This window comes from Triturus cristatus, chromosome 8, assembly GCF_964204655.1.
Source record: "Triturus cristatus chromosome 8, aTriCri1.1, whole genome shotgun sequence".
NCBI lineage: Eukaryota > Metazoa > Chordata > Amphibia > Caudata > Salamandridae > Triturus > Triturus cristatus.
Genome location: NC_140591.1, coordinates 475,140,636 through 475,157,006, shown reverse-complemented (window position 1 = coordinate 475,157,006; position 16,371 = coordinate 475,140,636). Strand labels below are relative to the sequence as shown.

General features: G+C 51.4%; 1 protein-coding gene across 11 annotated transcripts in view; it reads right to left on the bottom strand.

The window, feature by feature from the left end:
* ELF1 (E74 like ETS transcription factor 1) overlaps positions 1-16,371 on the bottom strand; it is a 509,285-nt gene that overhangs the window by 110,999 nt on the left and 381,915 nt on the right. For all 11 annotated transcript variants that reach the window (XM_085621962.1, XM_085621963.1, XM_085621964.1 and 8 more), the window contains one exon: positions 2,028-2,208. In XM_085621962.1, the coding sequence (XP_085478088.1) occupies positions 2,028-2,208 (181 nt within the window). The remainder of the gene's footprint in view (positions 1-2,027; positions 2,209-16,371) is intronic.

Here is a 16,371-nt window from a genome sequence, read left to right as displayed (position 1 = left end):
GTTTTTTAATTTTGGCAGGAGGGTTACTACATCAATATAACCCCCAGCCATTTTTAATCCACTTCACACACATTCTAGCGACCCTCATTTAAAACCCACACCCCACACACCCTCATACACCATCCGGCATGCCTCAAAAGATCTCCGAGAAAGTGACCCTTCGGGGGGCCCGTTGGGAATTGCAGCGCCGGCCTGACGAGGAGCATAGCCCGATGATGAAGCATGACACCCCTCGGGGTGTGTGAGGGCATCAAGAGGCAAGACATGTGCTTTCCCCCTTGTGGTTTGGGTCTGTTTAACCTGGGACTCCCATCTTTTCTTTTTTGTCTTCTGTATAAGACATATGGGTCAATCTCTGGACCCTATCTTTGGAACAGTGCCCAACCTTTTTTGTGGTAATATAATCTTTGGGAGCATGGACACTGGACCATTAACTGGCTCCTTGGTCCCCCCCCTTTTTTTTGATGGAGTATCTATTCATGTTGACAGGGAACAGAAGAGGGCTCTGTCATCACCATGAAAGATATTAGACGTGGCCAGTGTGGCTGTTGCCACACCACAAAAAGGCTTGGTGCATAGAGGATGTTGGGGTTAGATCTGTGTGCCCCCCTCTGCGCTTTACTCTTCAGATGGCCTGGGATGGGGGTGCTCTCCTGACTCATCTCATTGTGAATTTGGAGGAAAGCGATTTGAATTTCCAGAAGCCGGTCTCTTTCATTGCCTCTCGCTCCCAATGTCGCTTCTACTATTGAAACCACCTCCGTTTCTGATCGAACACCCGCTAACATGCCACGATAAGTGGGGTGCAAAGAGTGGGCAATGTCTTACTGACCTTGACCCGGACAGCTCCACTGCAAAAGAGCAAGTTGGGCAGTAGAAGGATCTAGCTCAGAACTTTGCTGTTTCTGAGAATTCTGTCATTATTGTGCCATTCTAGCTCTACGCTGATCCTAGGATGATCCCCACGTTTGGCGCGTAGATCTTTCCTCGGTACCACTATCTCTGCTCTAGTTCCTTCCCTGTGACTTTATTTTATGTTCATGGTCAAGCCATGCTTGGTTTAGTCCTCCAGTATGGATGTGATGTTAGGTCCAGTGTTTAGGTCACATTCTTCCCTGGTGGACTTTTTCATGGAACATGCTCTCCGTTGTGTAGGAAAGTTCAGAAACCATAATTTCCACAACAGGTTTAAAACAAGCACTGGCATAGCCAATAGGTCTCGCCTTTGGGACCTTATAAGTGTTTAGCAATGCAACAGTTGATGTTGTTGCACCGAGGATATTGTGCTGGATAACTAAACACTTATAAGGTCCCAAAGGCAAGACCTATTGGCTATGCCAATGCTTGTTATCAATGGTGCAGAGGTGTCACTCCCCTTCTCTCGCGGAAAGGCAATATGCAAATGTGGGCCACTTTTTTTTTGCCTGGGCCGATTTTTAATCCCAATCAAACCCTGGGGACAGGCCAGACAGCGGTTTTGGCTCCTCAAAATCTGGTCACCCTAGTTTTAGATCGCATCCTGTGGTATCGGGGTTTACAGATGCAGCAAAACCCTCACTCAAAATCAAGGCTAAAGAAGTGTTAACATCCAAACAATACTACTTGTTTCCCTTCCTGCAGTGTGATGAAGGAAATATTTGGAGTGGGTAATAATTAATCAAGAATCATGAGAAATAATGCTGTGAGTGAAAACATCTCTGCGTAGTGAACGCCGTCGGAAAACCATCACAGCCTGTTTCAGTCTCAACACAGTGACAGATACTCGCGCCAAACGATGATAGGCTGATTTTCCATTTCAAAGGTAGTTCAAAACGTAGCCAGCAGGTGGCAGACGATACACATATACGAATCTTTGGGCGCCTAGGGCTGCCGAATATTGATGTTACTGAATGACGTTCCGTTTATGTTTGTTGTTTTTAGTTGTAAAAGCTTTCGATGCAATCTGCAGACAACTAGAGTGTGGAAACTTGCTTTACGTCACCTCCACCTTCCCGTTTTATGCGCACTGAAGCGCGTGAGTAACCAACCTGTGAGAGTGATGTCGTCATCGTCCTCGTCGATGATCTGCTCCTCGGCCACATCCAGGGAGCTCTCGGTAATCATGTCATTGGGGTCATCGGTGCAGGTTAACCCCGAGTAACTGTGCAGGATGTCAGCGCTGGGGACATGCTCCACGATGACAGCCGGGAAAATGGAAGGGTCGCCCAGCTGCGAGACAAAAAAAAAAAAATAGGAACGCGCGTTAACACAGAAAAGTACTAGAAACAACAACAAAAACATTTTTGACTACATGTTTATGCTTTTTGCATCAATCTACATCGACGAAGTGAACTTGAACGGCAGTTAGTTGAGTCTCACATACAGCTGTCATTGTAAAAGTCTTTAATAAACAAGGTTACCAAAGTCCTGTAGTAGTAGACTCGATAAGCCAAGTAGGAGAAATTTCATGAGTGCAAGGATTGAAGCACTGTGTCACGGATGATATGAAGTCTTCTGGTAACCAGTGGCGGCTCCTCCTAAGGTGGAGAAGCGTCGCCCCACTGGTCAAAAGGAAAAATAAAATGATAATAACGTAACCTTATTATCATTATTTTATGTTTCCCATCGCAGTCTGTGGCAGTGCGGGGTTGGCCAGAGCAGGGGGTGGAGTGGTTTGCACTCGTGAAGTGCTCATGACTGTTTGGCTGGCCCTCGTGGGCTGACCGAACAGTCATGCGCAATTTGCATGTTCCCCACCAGGCTGCATAACACAGCTTGGAGAGGAACATGCAGAACTCCCTGTCCCCGTCTGAGCACCGAACTACAGCGCTCAAACCAATCACAACACTACATCGCAGCGTTGCAATTGGCTCAGGGGAGCCTGTGTGCCCAGGGGCTTCCTGCTGGATTCAGGACGAAGGAAGGTGAAGTGGACGGAGGAGTGGTGGCCAGCTGTTCCAGGTAAGTCCTTTTCTTTTTTTATTACCTCCCATCCACTCCCTCTATTCCCACAAACACCCTCCCACCGCCCCCCATCCAGGAGCAGCTGCTACTGCTGGTAACCCTACCTTTACAAGTTTAACAATAACAGATGCTTTGCAGATATTTTTTGCACCTTGACTCAGGGACGGTTCTAGGATTTTTAAGCCCGGGCAGAAAAGGAATGTGCGAGGCTCCTCTATTTTGCATACAAGCTGACAAATTCAGGGCTGTTACCATCTCAATAAATGTCACTGCTCCTTAAGTTGCTTGGTGCAGATCCCTTCTAGGCTGCACCCCCTCTCTCTTAGCCACCTACAGCACCTCTTTTACAACTCAAAAGTGGCTGAAGGTGTGCGAGTTGCTTATGGGTTAAGACTAGGGGGTAAATCGCAGGACAATAGTCATCCTGTGGTGCCTGTGTGTGGGCTGCAGGACAGGAGGCTTAATTGCAGGACAAACCTGCAGAATATGTTTCCTTGCAACTGGAACCATAGGAGGGCTCCCCCAGTCCAATTTTATCGGTGCATTTTGGGGTTTTCAGTCCCTTTTATCCAATTCTGAAAATCAGGACTACAAATTGCAGAATGTAAAGAAAAGTCCTGGATTAAATGAGCTACCCATGCATGGACCTAGGAAACGTGAGCAGTCTGCTCTACATCCTCAAAATATCCCCATTTCTATCCCTGCATGTTTTGTGTGCTGAGATGCCCAACAGGGCCCTTTGCACCTTTTAACAAAACAGCAATGTAGATCAACAGATCAGTTCAAATGTTGAAGATCTATCCACGTATGTATGAATGAACACAGAGCGCAAATCTAGCTACAATGCAGTGAAATCTTGTACACAATGGGTTCTTTAGCGATAGTAGTGCATAGGAAATGGGGTGACAAATGCAAAAATAACAATTGATGGACAGAATGCAGAACAATGTCATACATTCACCCCAGTACAGAGATCTGGGCCTAAATCCATCGTTTTTTTGCTCACCATGCCATTCCAGTTTGAACCCAGCCATATGCAAATCAGTCTTGACCCTGTGCCCCATGGGAACAGTCCAGCCCGAACTGCCAAGCCAGGTCCTCCCTGGACTGGAAACAAGCATCCTAGGACCGGTTTCGGGCTTTCAGCCCTCATCAGCCAGGATAGCCTGATTCCAGTGGCATGGAGAGCAAGGGACTCACGTCTGAGCATACCCTTCCCACTCGGGGTGACAAATGCAAAAATAACAATTGATGGACAGAATGCAGAACAATGTCATACATTCACCCCAGTACAGAGATCTGGGCCTAAATCCATCGTTTTTTTGCTCACCATGCCATTCCAGTTTGAACCCAGCCATATGCAAATCAGTCTTGACCCTGTGCCCCATGGGAACAGTCCAGCCCGAACTGCCAAGCCAGGTCCTCCCTGGACTGGAAACAAGCATCCTAGGACCGGTTTCGTAGTGGGCAAAAGAACGATGGATTTAACCCAGATCTCTTGACTGGGGGAGAATGTCTGCATTGTCAGCATTCCGTCCATCATTTGTTTGTTGTAACGCTTTTCGCCCTAAGTGGGATGGGTATTCCCAGACGTGGGACCCGTGCTCACTACGCCACTGGAGTCAAGCTATCCTGGCTGATGACGCCTGATAGCCAGAAACCGGTCCTAGGATGCTTGATTCCGGTCCAGGGAAGACATGGCTTGGCAGTTCGGGCTGGACTGTTCCCATGAGGCACAGGGTCAAGACTGATTTGCATATGGCCATGTCTGAACTGGGGTGGCGTAGTGGGCAAAAGAACGATGGATTTAACCCAGATCTCTTGACTGGGGGAGAATGTCTGCATTGTCAGCATTCCGTCCATCATTTGTTTGTTGTAACGCTTTTCGCCCTAAGTGGGATGGGTATTCCCAGACGTGGGACCCGTGCTCACTACGCCACTGGAGTCAAGCTATCCTGGCTGATGACGGCTGATAGCCAGAAACCGGTCCTAGGATGCTTGATTCCGGTCCAGGGAAGACATGGCTTGGCAGTTCGGGCTGGACTGTTCCCATGAGGCACAGGGTCAAGACTGATTTGCATATGGCCATGTCTGAACTGGGGTGGCGTAGTGGGCAAAAGAACGATGGATTTAACCCAGATCTCTTGACTGGGGGAGAATGTCTGCATTGTCAGCATTCCGTCCATCATTTGTTTGTTGTAACGCTTTTCGCCCTAAGTGGGATGGGTATTCCCAGACGTGGGACCCGTGCTCACTACGCCACTGGAGTCAAGCTATCCTGGCTGATGACGGCTGATAGCCAGAAACCGGTCCTAGGATGCTTGATTCCGGTCCAGGGAAGACATGGCTTGGCAGTTCGGGCTGGACTGTTCCCATGAGGCACAGGGTCAAGACTGATTTGCATATGGCCATGTCTGAACTGGGGTGGCGTAGTGGGCAAAAGAACGATGGATTTAACCCAGATCTCTTGACTGGGGGAGAATGTCTGCATTGTCAGCATTCCGTCCATCATTTGTTTGTTGTAACGCTTTTCGCCCTAAGTGGGATGGGTATTCCCAGACGTGGGACCCGTGCTCACTACGCCACTGGAGTCAAGCTATCCTGGCTGATGACGGCTGATAGCCAGAAACCGGTCCTAGGATGCTTGATTCCGGTCCAGGGAAGACATGGCTTGGCAGTTCGGGCTGGACTGTTCCCATGAGGCACAGGGTCAAGACTGATTTGCATATGGCCATGTCTGAACTGGGGTGGCGTAGTGGGCAAAAGAACGATGGATTTAACCCAGATCTCTTGACTGGGGGAGAATGTCTGCATTGTCAGCATTCCGTCCATCATTTGTTTGTTGTAACGCTTTTCGCCCTAAGTGGGATGGGTATTCCCAGACGTGGGACCCGTGCTCACTACGCCACTGGAGTCAAGCTATCCTGGCTGATGACGGCTGATAGCCAGAAACCGGTCCTAGGATGCTTGATTCCGGTCCAGGGAAGACATGGCTTGGCAGTTCGGGCTGGACTGTTCCCATGAGGCACAGGGTCAAGACTGATTTGCATATGGCCATGTCTGAACTGGGGTGGCGTAGTGGGCAAAAGAACGATGGATTTAACCCAGATCTCTTGACTGGGGGAGAATGTCTGCATTGTCAGCATTCCGTCCATCATTTGTTTGTTGTAACGCTTTTCGCCCTAAGTGGGATGGGTATTCCCAGACGTGGGACCCGTGCTCACTACGCCACTGGAGTCAAGCTATCCTGGCTGATGACGGCTGATAGCCAGAAACCGGTCCTAGGATGCTTGATTCCGGTCCAGGGAAGACATGGCTTGGCAGTTCGGGCTGGACTGTTCCCATGAGGCACAGGGTCAAGACTGATTTGCATATGGCCATGTCTGAACTGGGGTGGCGTAGTGGGCAAAAGAACGATGGATTTAACCCAGATCTCTTGACTGGGGGAGAATGTCTGCATTGTCAGCATTCCGTCCATCATTTGTTTGTTGTAAAGGAAATGGGGGAGGCATGAATGAGGTAGAGGAACATACAATTAGAAGAGAAGGGTTTAGGGGTGAAGCAGAGAAGTGAACTATAGAAGTTCTGGTTGATAGCGAAGGTGGGGTGAAAGTGGGACTTCCTCAGAGATGATCAAGTACCCGACTGGGAACTCTGTTTTTTAAAAACAAATTTTATTGAGCAATATTACATTTGGTACTTCAATTTACTCCCGGAACAGGTGTCTGTCCTTCAGGCTGAGCATAGTTTCAGTAAAAATTAAACTGTGCGAGAATACATTTTTTCCACAATATGTTTTAGTTATCCAACATGTCATTCGTCCTTCTATACTCCGAGAGCTATTTACTAAAGTCTACATCATAATGGCAACTAAAAAAAAATTAAGCAACTCCTCCCACATTCCCTCCCCCCCTCCCATTAGGCGCGCCATGACTGAGGTTAATGACCTCATATAGGATGCGACACACTAATAGTGTGGGGCAACAATCGGTTTTGACTCGTGTACTCTAGTCTTACCCACATCTCTCCATTGTCGCACACTGAGGGGACACTACTTGTTTGTATATTGGGAGGCCCCGTAATAGGTAGTAAAGTGACTCAGGACCTCATGGTGTAGCGACTGGGTACTCTGTGATAGTTTATTTTTTTGAAGACCTAGGTTTTCTACTCGATTCAAAAGTGGAGGAGGGAAGGAGTCTGATGGATCTCAATGGGAGCGGCATACCAAATGCTAGGAGAACCTGACACGTCCCCTTCTTTCTCTTGTCTGTGCTTTTAATTTATAAATCAAAAGAGTTGAGATGCTGGACTGGGGCCATGTGAGTCTCATAAGACGATGGCCCTTGAAGCAATTAAAGAAACCTTCACAGGACAATGTTTGAAGTCAAAACCATAAAGGTTTATTAAAATATAAGAATCATTAAAGAAGGCAAAAAGTGGGGGGAGGAGCCTAGCGCTTGATCAAGATGGTCGCGTGAGCTTAGAGCTCCCGAGACCCTCGCGCCCTCCGTCGACTATCCTGTCTCTGATCCTGATGGTATGCACGGCATCGTGTTGCTGAGAAGGCAGGGAGACGATTGATGCCACCTGGGATCAGATCGCCCTCCGGGAACCGGACTTACACCTGGCGGAAGGTTGCGGCCTATCTCCCGGGGATGCCAGGGGCCAGAGTTGGCAGGAAGCCCGGCTCCTAGTTGATCAACAACGGCCAGGCGAGGCGTGAATGGTCGGGCGGAGGCCTCTGCCCTTTCACTTTCGGTTTCGTTCCCTTTGTCTGCCCGGACACTGGAGAGCGCTGGGTGGCTTTAATGCCCCGAGGCCGCTCGGCGGGCTATCCTGACTGCATACGGCAATACCGCACACTCCTTCCTCCTCTCTTCGAGAGGGATCGGTCTTAATTGTACTGGACTGCCCGGAGCCCACTATGTCGGGCAAGGCGGAAGGTGACCGGCTGAAGACCAAGTCGACCAGGCGGGGAACGTATACCCAGGCTAACATCATGGACCGCTATGCTCTCCAGAAAGCGTCACCGGGTGGATCGAGCCAGGCGCCGGAGGCCCAGAAGGAGGACTCGCCTGTGGTACCGGAGCTCTCCCTTCAGGATGTTATGAGTGCACTTGACGGGATGCAGACCTCGATGGGGAGACAGTTCGAGGCCCTGGCACAAAAGGTGGACGCCATCCTGGTCGATGTCAACCTGATCCGCTCGGACCTGGGCAAGACCAACGAGCGTGTTAAGAGCCTGGACCTCAAGACCACGGGCCTCACCGACGATGTCACGGAGCTTCAGACCGAGGTCCGTAAGCTCAGGTCCGAGAGCGACCTCGTCGCCCGCCGGCTGGAGGACTTTGAGAGCCGGGCCAGGCGCAACAACGTGCGCGTCATCGGGGTCCCGGAGTCCTCGGATGAGGCATCGGTGGACCTACTCGTGGAGGACCTGGTCCTTAACCACCTAAAGCCGAGGGGCCTTGGAAAGTTTTTTGCCGTTGAGAGGGCCCACAGGGTGCCGGGTGGGCGATCCAAGGCGGGTGCCCCGCCAAGGCCGATTGTCGCCCGGCTCTTCCACTTCCGAGACCGGGATGCCATCCTGCAAGCGTCGAGGGTGGCGGGCCCTGTTCCCTTCCAGAACGCATCGGTTAACTTTTACCCGGACTTCACCCAGCAGGTGCAGCGCCAGAGGCAGAGTTTCCTGGGGGTGAAGCGGAGGCTTCGGGAACTGGACCTGAAGTATGCCATGCTTTTCCCTGCCAAACTACGTGTGGTGCACGACGACCGGACATTTTTCTTTGACTCTCCTGTTATGGCGGATGAATGGCTGGACGCTCTGCCCCGCCGTGGGACGGGCGCCGACACGGTCGAGCAGGGTGATGGTGGCCGGGATGGACAGGGCTGACAACCTCATGTTGCACTGAATTGCGTTGGCTATATTTGGGAACTTGAATTGAGTGCAGTAACTATGGAGGGTTGCGGGAGGACGAGGGGGGGCTCTTTTCCTCCCCTGGGGTACTTTTTGTAGAATTTGGTTTGTGGGGCGACAGGCACACTGCGAGTTGGGGGGGCTTTTTAAGCTGCTGCAGGGGTGCAGGGTGGGGGGAGTTACTGGGGTTTGGAGTTTGTTGTTGTTGGGGGGATTGTTTTTGCAAGGCATGATGACTATTCTCAGGACTGTCCGTGGTGGCTCTTTTGGTGCGGGGTGGGCCTCTTTCCGTTTGAGGATGGGGGGTAGAGGCTTAAAAGTGATAAGCTGGAATGTTAATGGGTTGGGGGATCGTATCAAGAGGGGGATAGTCCTGCAATTTTTGAAACGCTCGATGCCTGATGTTGTCCTACTGCAAGAGACGCACCTCATAGGCAATACGTGTTATGCCTTGAATAGGAAGGGGTATAAATTTGTTGCGCACTCGGGATTCTCTTCTGGGTCCAGGGGTGTGGGTGTCCTTGTCAGGGCCTCGTTGCCTTTTGAGGTGGACTCCACCATTGCTGACGATAGGGGGAGGTTTGTGGCGGTAGCGGGGCGGTGGGAAGGAAGAATTTTGGTCTTGGTTTCGGTCTATGTCCCGCCTGCCCTGCAGGCCTCCACATTTGCTGATCTGGGCAGGGCTTTGCTTACTCTCCCGGGGGGTACACTGGTAGTGGGAGGGGACTTCAACGCAGTAGGCTCTGGACTGTTAGATAGATACCCACCCAGGGACACAGGGGGGGCTCAGAAATGGCTTCCGGACTTCCTGGACACGTTTGGTCTTATAGATTGCTGGAGGCTCCGGCACCCCACACAGAGCCAGTACACATTTCACTCCGGTGCGCATGGTAGCCTCTCCAGGATTGACTACCTGCTCACTCTATCCGCTCACGCCCCGTTGGTGTCCGAGGCGAGGCACATGGCACGCGGTATCTCCGACCACTCACCAGTGTGGATCCGGTTGGATCTAGGTCGGGAGGGAGGAGGGAGGGTGGCCCCCATTAACCCATGGTACTTCCGAGACCCCAAGATGCGCAGCGCCCTGGTAAAAAAGGTAGATTGTTACTTCAAAGAAAATTTGGGTACTGTGGACTCGGCGGTGTCGCTGTGGGAAGCTTTTAAGACCGTGCTTCGAGGGGAAGCCCTCTCCCTGGTGGTGGCTGCCAAGAGTCGGAGGGATGGAGAGGTACAGCAGGTAGAAGAAGAGATCGCGGCCCTTGAAGGGGCTATGGAGGAGGGGGTTACGGACTCATCGCTGCATGAGCTTAGCTTGAAACAGACGGAATATAGGGAACTGGTGACGGACGCCGCTAAGACCCTTAGTAGGGAACAGCAGGGCCGCCTGTATGACGTAGGTGATAAGGCAGGGAAACTCCTAGCGTGGCTGGACAGGAAAGAACGGGTTAATAGAGTGGTGCCGGAGTTGATAGGTGTGAATGGGGAGGTGGTTGTGGAACCGGAGGGGATTGTGCAGTGTTTTGCGGAGTACTTTCGAGGGGTTTATTCCTCTGTGTCGGACAGGCCGCCCGAGGACTCGGTTGCCCTCCTCCGTGACATCGAGCTGCCCTGCCTCTCTGACATAGATAGGGACGATTTGGATGGCGATATAACTGTTGACGAGGTGGCGGGGGCTATCCGTGCGCTGCACTCGGGTAAGGCCTCCGGGCCGAACGGACTGCCGATAGATCTATATAAGCTGTTCCCGGATAGAGTTGCCCCCCACCTGCGCACCATGTTTTTGGAGGCGCGGGAGGATGGGTTCCTTCCGTTGGACCAGCGGCTGGCGTCGATAGTTGTTATACATAAGGAGGGTAAGCCCCGGGATAGGTGCGCCTCCTACCGGCCCATCTCACTCCTCAACGCTGAGCCGAAAATTCTGGCTAAACTCCTGGCTACCCGTTTGATTAGAGTACTCGGCGACCTGGTCCATCCTGATCAATCCGGCTTTATCCCGCACCGTAACACGGCACTAAACCTCAGACGTCTCCATGGCGTCATCGCCAGGGCGGACACGTTGTAGGAACCGGCGGTTGTGGCGTCCCTTGACGCCACGATGGCCTTTGACACGGTGGAGTGGGCGTACTTATGGGCCGTGCTGGCAAAGTTTGGTTTTGGACCCGGTTTTGTGAGTTGGGTTAGGTTGCTGTACGAGGGGCCGCTTGCGAACGTGGTGGTGAATGGTCGGGCATCTAATTCGTTTCAGCTCGGAAGGGGAACTCGGCAGGGCTGCCCCCTGTCGCCGTTGTTGTTTGCCCTCGCCCTTGAACCGTTGGCGGCATGGATACGTTGGCACCCTGAAATACGGGGCCTCAGATGGTCGCCCGATCACGAGGATCGTATCTCGCTCTACGCAGACGACATCCTTTTATATCTTGCCTCACCTAAGAAGTCGCTTATTGTGGTTTGTGATGTGCTTGCATCATTCGGAAGGAACTCGGGGCTCGTCATTAATTGGGGCAAGTCGCACCTGTATGTTCTTAGTGGCGAGGTCCCCCCGATCCCTAGCTCGTGCGCGATACAGGTCGCCCAGCAGGGTTTTGTGTACTTGGGGATCTTCATATCCATGGACCCTACAGTGCGCTATGAGAGGAACCTGCTCCCCCCCCTGGCACGCTTGAGGCGCGATGTGGAGGGTTGGCGGCGGCTGCCGCTCTCCCTCGTTGGGCGTGCGGCCCTGTTCAAAATGATGTCGCTCCCCCGCTTCCTATACGCCCTCCAGAACACCTTGGACTGGGTGCCGGCCAAATATTTCCGGGAGGTCGAAGGCCTCCAAAGGACGTTGCTGTGGGATGGGCGGCCGCGAATAGCCATTGCAAAACTGACGCTCCCATGGTACGATGGGGGCATTGCGCTCCCAGACATCCGACGGTACTACTGGGCCACGCAGCTGAGCGCGATCAACCATGGGTTTTATGGCCCTGCCCTCAGCCCTGGATACGCCATGGACAGGTGGTTGCTACGTGGTGGCAACTACTACAGGGCGTTATATTCGCGGTCCCTGGACTCGTCCCTCACGGGGCCCACGGGCGTGGCGGTGCGGGTGTGGAAGATGGCGACTGCTTCGTTGGGCTGGAAGGACAGGCTTACCCTCGCTACCCCATTGTTTGAGTCGGAGAGGTTGGGGAAGCTCAGGCACACGAAGGGATTCGACAAGTGGGACCTGATAGGTATATCCAAAGTGGGGGACGTGCTACATAAGGGGAGGGTGAAGTCCTTTGAGGAGTTGCAGAGTGAGTACGAGTTGGGGCCCTCCGAATATTTTAGGTACATCCAGCTGCGCCACGCTCTCAGATCAGTCCTCGTGGAGGGCGAGAAGGTGCCAGAGTCCTCTCCCCTTGAGGACCGGGTCCTTGATGGCCACATGCCCGAGAGTACGATCTCTCTTATATATAAGAAATTGATCAATGTCCGAGCGGACCTGCTTTCGGGGCTGAGAGAACAGTGGACTAGGGATGGTCTCGAGTTGGATAATGAGGATTGGCAGTCGGCGGTTTCTTCCCCTAAGGAGGTTGCGATCCCGTCGCGCCTGAGGCTGGTGCAGCTTAAGATACTGCATCGGGTCTATGTGACGGGGCCGCGGCTGGTCCACATGGGTTTTTCGGAGGACGGCCTGTGCAGGAGGGGATGTGGTTTGCTGGGTACCTTCCTCCATATTATTTGGGAGTGTGGGGTCATTGCGGAGTTCTGGAAGAGAGTTCATGCAGTCATGGGGGAGGTGACGGGCATTGCGGTGCAGCCAGAGGCGCGGTGTTGCCTCCTGAACGTCTGGGGACCCACTGACCTTGATGAGGCGCAGACCCACTGGGTGACTCTGGGTAACATGATTGCCAAACGGGACATTGCGCGCCTATGGGGCTCCTCGGGACCTCCTACACTGACCGCGTGGAAAGAGAACATGGACTGGAGCATGTTCAGGGAAAAGACGGTCTATTGCTCCAGAGGTCGCCCCCGGAAATGGCACGCTATCTGGGGGCGGTGGAATCACTACAGGGGGGGTATATGTCTTGCCTCTGATCTGGACCTGCCAGAGGAACAGCTTTCCCCCTGACCCTCTTTCCAGCATAGCTCGATCTTAGACACCGTTCTGTGCTTCTGCTGTCCCCCTTCTTCCTCCACACATTGTCTTGGAATTCGTAGACGAGTGGGGTTCCACCTCCGCTGGGGGCTTTCACCATGGGTTTCTTCACTGTTTCTTGCCTTGCTGGGGTTTGTTGTTATTGTTTCTGTGTTTATTTAAAATTGGACCTTTTGCACTAATCCTTGTACTGTACTGTGGACTCATCACTGTGCCTGATTTTCCATGCTGCCGAACCCCCGGGCTGTCGGCTGAATAGCTGTGTCCTGATCCTTGAAATAAAGGTTTTCCAAAAAAAAAAAAAAAAAAAAAAAGAAGGCAAAAAGTAGTTACTCAAATTCAAATCAGCATCAATAATGCATCAAATATTGCAAATGCGAGAGGATTAACATAAGGTACTTCTTCAAAGCAAGTAAACAGCCAGAACCAAAGTATAGTTCAGCAAGAGGAATAGCATAGAATCAGCTCATATAGTTTAAATATTAAGTGAGTAGACAGTCTAATGCAGTTAAAAAGACAAAATAGACAGGCCGCCGACGATACCCAGCTGATCCTCTCCCTGACCAACGACCCCGCCGCCGCCAGAGCCAACCTTCACGAAGGAATGAAAGAGGTAGCCGAGTGGATGTCGACCAGCCGCCTGAAGCTGAACTCGGACAAGACGGAAGTCCTCATCCTGGGATCCTCGCCCTCCGCCTGGGACGACTCCTGGTGGCCCCCCGCCCTGGGCACCGCACCCAAACCGACAGACCACGCACGCAACCTGGGCTTCATCCTGGACTCCTCCCTCTCCATGACCAAGCAAGTCAACGCCGTCTCCTCGTCATGCTTCAACACCTTGCGCATGCTACGGAAGATCTTCCGGTGGATCCCCACCGAGACCAGGAAGACTGTCACCCAGGCACTCGTCACCAGCCGACTGGACTACGGCAACGCCCTCTACGCCGGAACCACCGCCAAGCTCCAGAAGAGACTCCAACGGATCCAGAACGCCTCAGCCAGACTCATCCTCGACATCCCACGACACAGCCACATCTCCGGACACCTAAGAGACCTGCACTGGCTCCCGGTCAACAAGAGAATCACCTTCCGTCTTCTCACCCACGCACACAAAGCTCTTCACGACCAAGGCCCGAGCTACCTCAACAACCGCATCAACTTCTACGCTCCCAAACGACACCTCCGATCAGCCAGTCACGCCCTCGCCGCCGTCCCCCGCATCCGAAGAACGACAACAGGAGGAAGGTCCTTCTCCTACCAGGCCGCCAAGACCTGGAACTCCCTCCCGACCGACCTGCGCCTGACCCAAGACCACCTCGCCTTCAGGAAGAAGCTCAAGACCTGGCTGTTCGGGTAGTGGCAGCACCCCCCCCCCAGCGCCTTGAGACCCTCCGGGTAAGTAGAGCGCTCTATAAATGCCTATGATTGATTGATTGACGTGGAGTGTGCCTTTGTGGAAGGGAGCAAAATGTCTGGTGCTTCCCCCCCCAAAAAAGGTGCGTATTATAGGTTTCAGGCAGTGAAATCCACACACTCGACATGGCGAGTTCTGACATTTTTGAGCTACACTAAGAGAATTACATACACATAAACCAATAGCTTTTCAAGAAAATATGGTATACCACAAAAGAACTATTTAGGAACACCTTCTTTCATGCATAAATATGGTAAGATGTACAAAGAAACTGAAGAAAATAACGTGACATTTGTTCAACAAATAAAAATAGACAAGAAAACTGATGTTTTGGGCAAATAACCTTGAATCTGTTGCAAATACCTAAACATTCAGCACATGGCTTTCTTCCCAACGAACACAAATAAATACATTTCAGATCGACAAGTAAACAGCACCATGAAATTAATTTGATTTCACTTATTTTCTAAATTGGAAAGAGACAGAAGAGAAACATGCACCTAGGAAACATGTTTGTGTAATTTAAACCCACAATTCTTTCTATACACTATTATAAAATGAATGTGAATGTAGGCTGACTAGGCCTAGTCATGTAAACCGAGGTCTAGTTATTCTAACTAAACCAATTTAAAACCAGCATAATTTTTATTTTAATTAAAAGCACAGTCAAACTAGATTTGCTGATTTCTAGTCTACAAAGTTCTGTACTCTCCCTCAGTGGTCTTGCTCTTGGTTGTTAGGTATGGTGTAGCACAAGCGTTGACTGCCTTGTAGATCGTGTCACAGGTCTTGAATTTAATGCAGATGGGCGGTGGGAGCCAGACTTGTTCTTAGCGGGTAAGTGATAAACCGGGGTCCATCCTAGCATTGCGCCAAAAAACTCAGCCAAGTATATCCCCTTCAGCACTTGACTCCCAGTGGTAGGGATGGCGAACAGTCACAGGCTCAGCACTACAGCGAGATCAATGTGGGGTTACGGCAGGATCAGCACTCCACACAATATCCAACAATCCAACAGTGCTCTTTTCTTTTTAATTTTTTTTTTTAAAGAAAAGTACTTTATTCTACTATAAAACAGAATACCACATACAAGTTAACAGATACCCGATGAATGGGTGCAAGTCTAATATTTTAGCAGGCTAGCCTCTTCTCTCTACCCACCCACCTCTGGTTATCTAGGGTCTTGTGGTGCAGTAGCAAGTGGAGGTCTAGTACATTCTCTCCTTTAGCAAATAGTCTCCATGACTGGAGCAGCTGAAGAGTTTTGCACCAGTTCTCTGGGCAACGGCAGCCGTAGCAGGCCATTTGCTCTCAACCTGTGCTAACCAGAGTTGTGCTAGGCATGGGTGAAGCACACAGCAAAGCCGCTCTGGCCAGGTATGTGAAAGCAGCTTGGCATAGTCCTCAAGACATCAGCTTAGGTTCCGCTGATCTGGTGAGACTTTATGGTGGTTACGCTGGGCCTCTTAGCAACATGGGATTACACAGTCCTCCTTGCAGGTGCAGGACTCTGGTGGTAATCTTCTTTAGTGAGGAGGTTATTCAGGCAATCTCGACCGACACGTGCCGTGACTGTGATGTCGGAGGTGATGGCGGAGCCGCTCAGGCATGCTTCAGAAATGCGGCATTTCACTCGAGTTCCATGACCGACTCCCAGGCTAGACCACCAGCAACATTAGTTGCGAGTCTCTTGGTGGACAGATCACAGTACTAGCGTCAATTGTTTCTATCCACATCAGCAGTCAGCTCCTCCTGTAAGACTCGCTCATTTCCTCTCGCTCAGGCTAGACTCTTCAGATTTTCAAGACAAGATAGGCAGTTCTTCCCCCATATCAGACTCCATGTGATGTCCCTTCCCCTATAGGAAGCTGTCAGGCAGACACTAACGTTTGCTGTATAGTACCCGACGGAGAACCCCCTCCTTGATCAGAGAGAACTTGGAGCTGGAATAACAAATAGATCAGTGGCTCCCACTCTTGT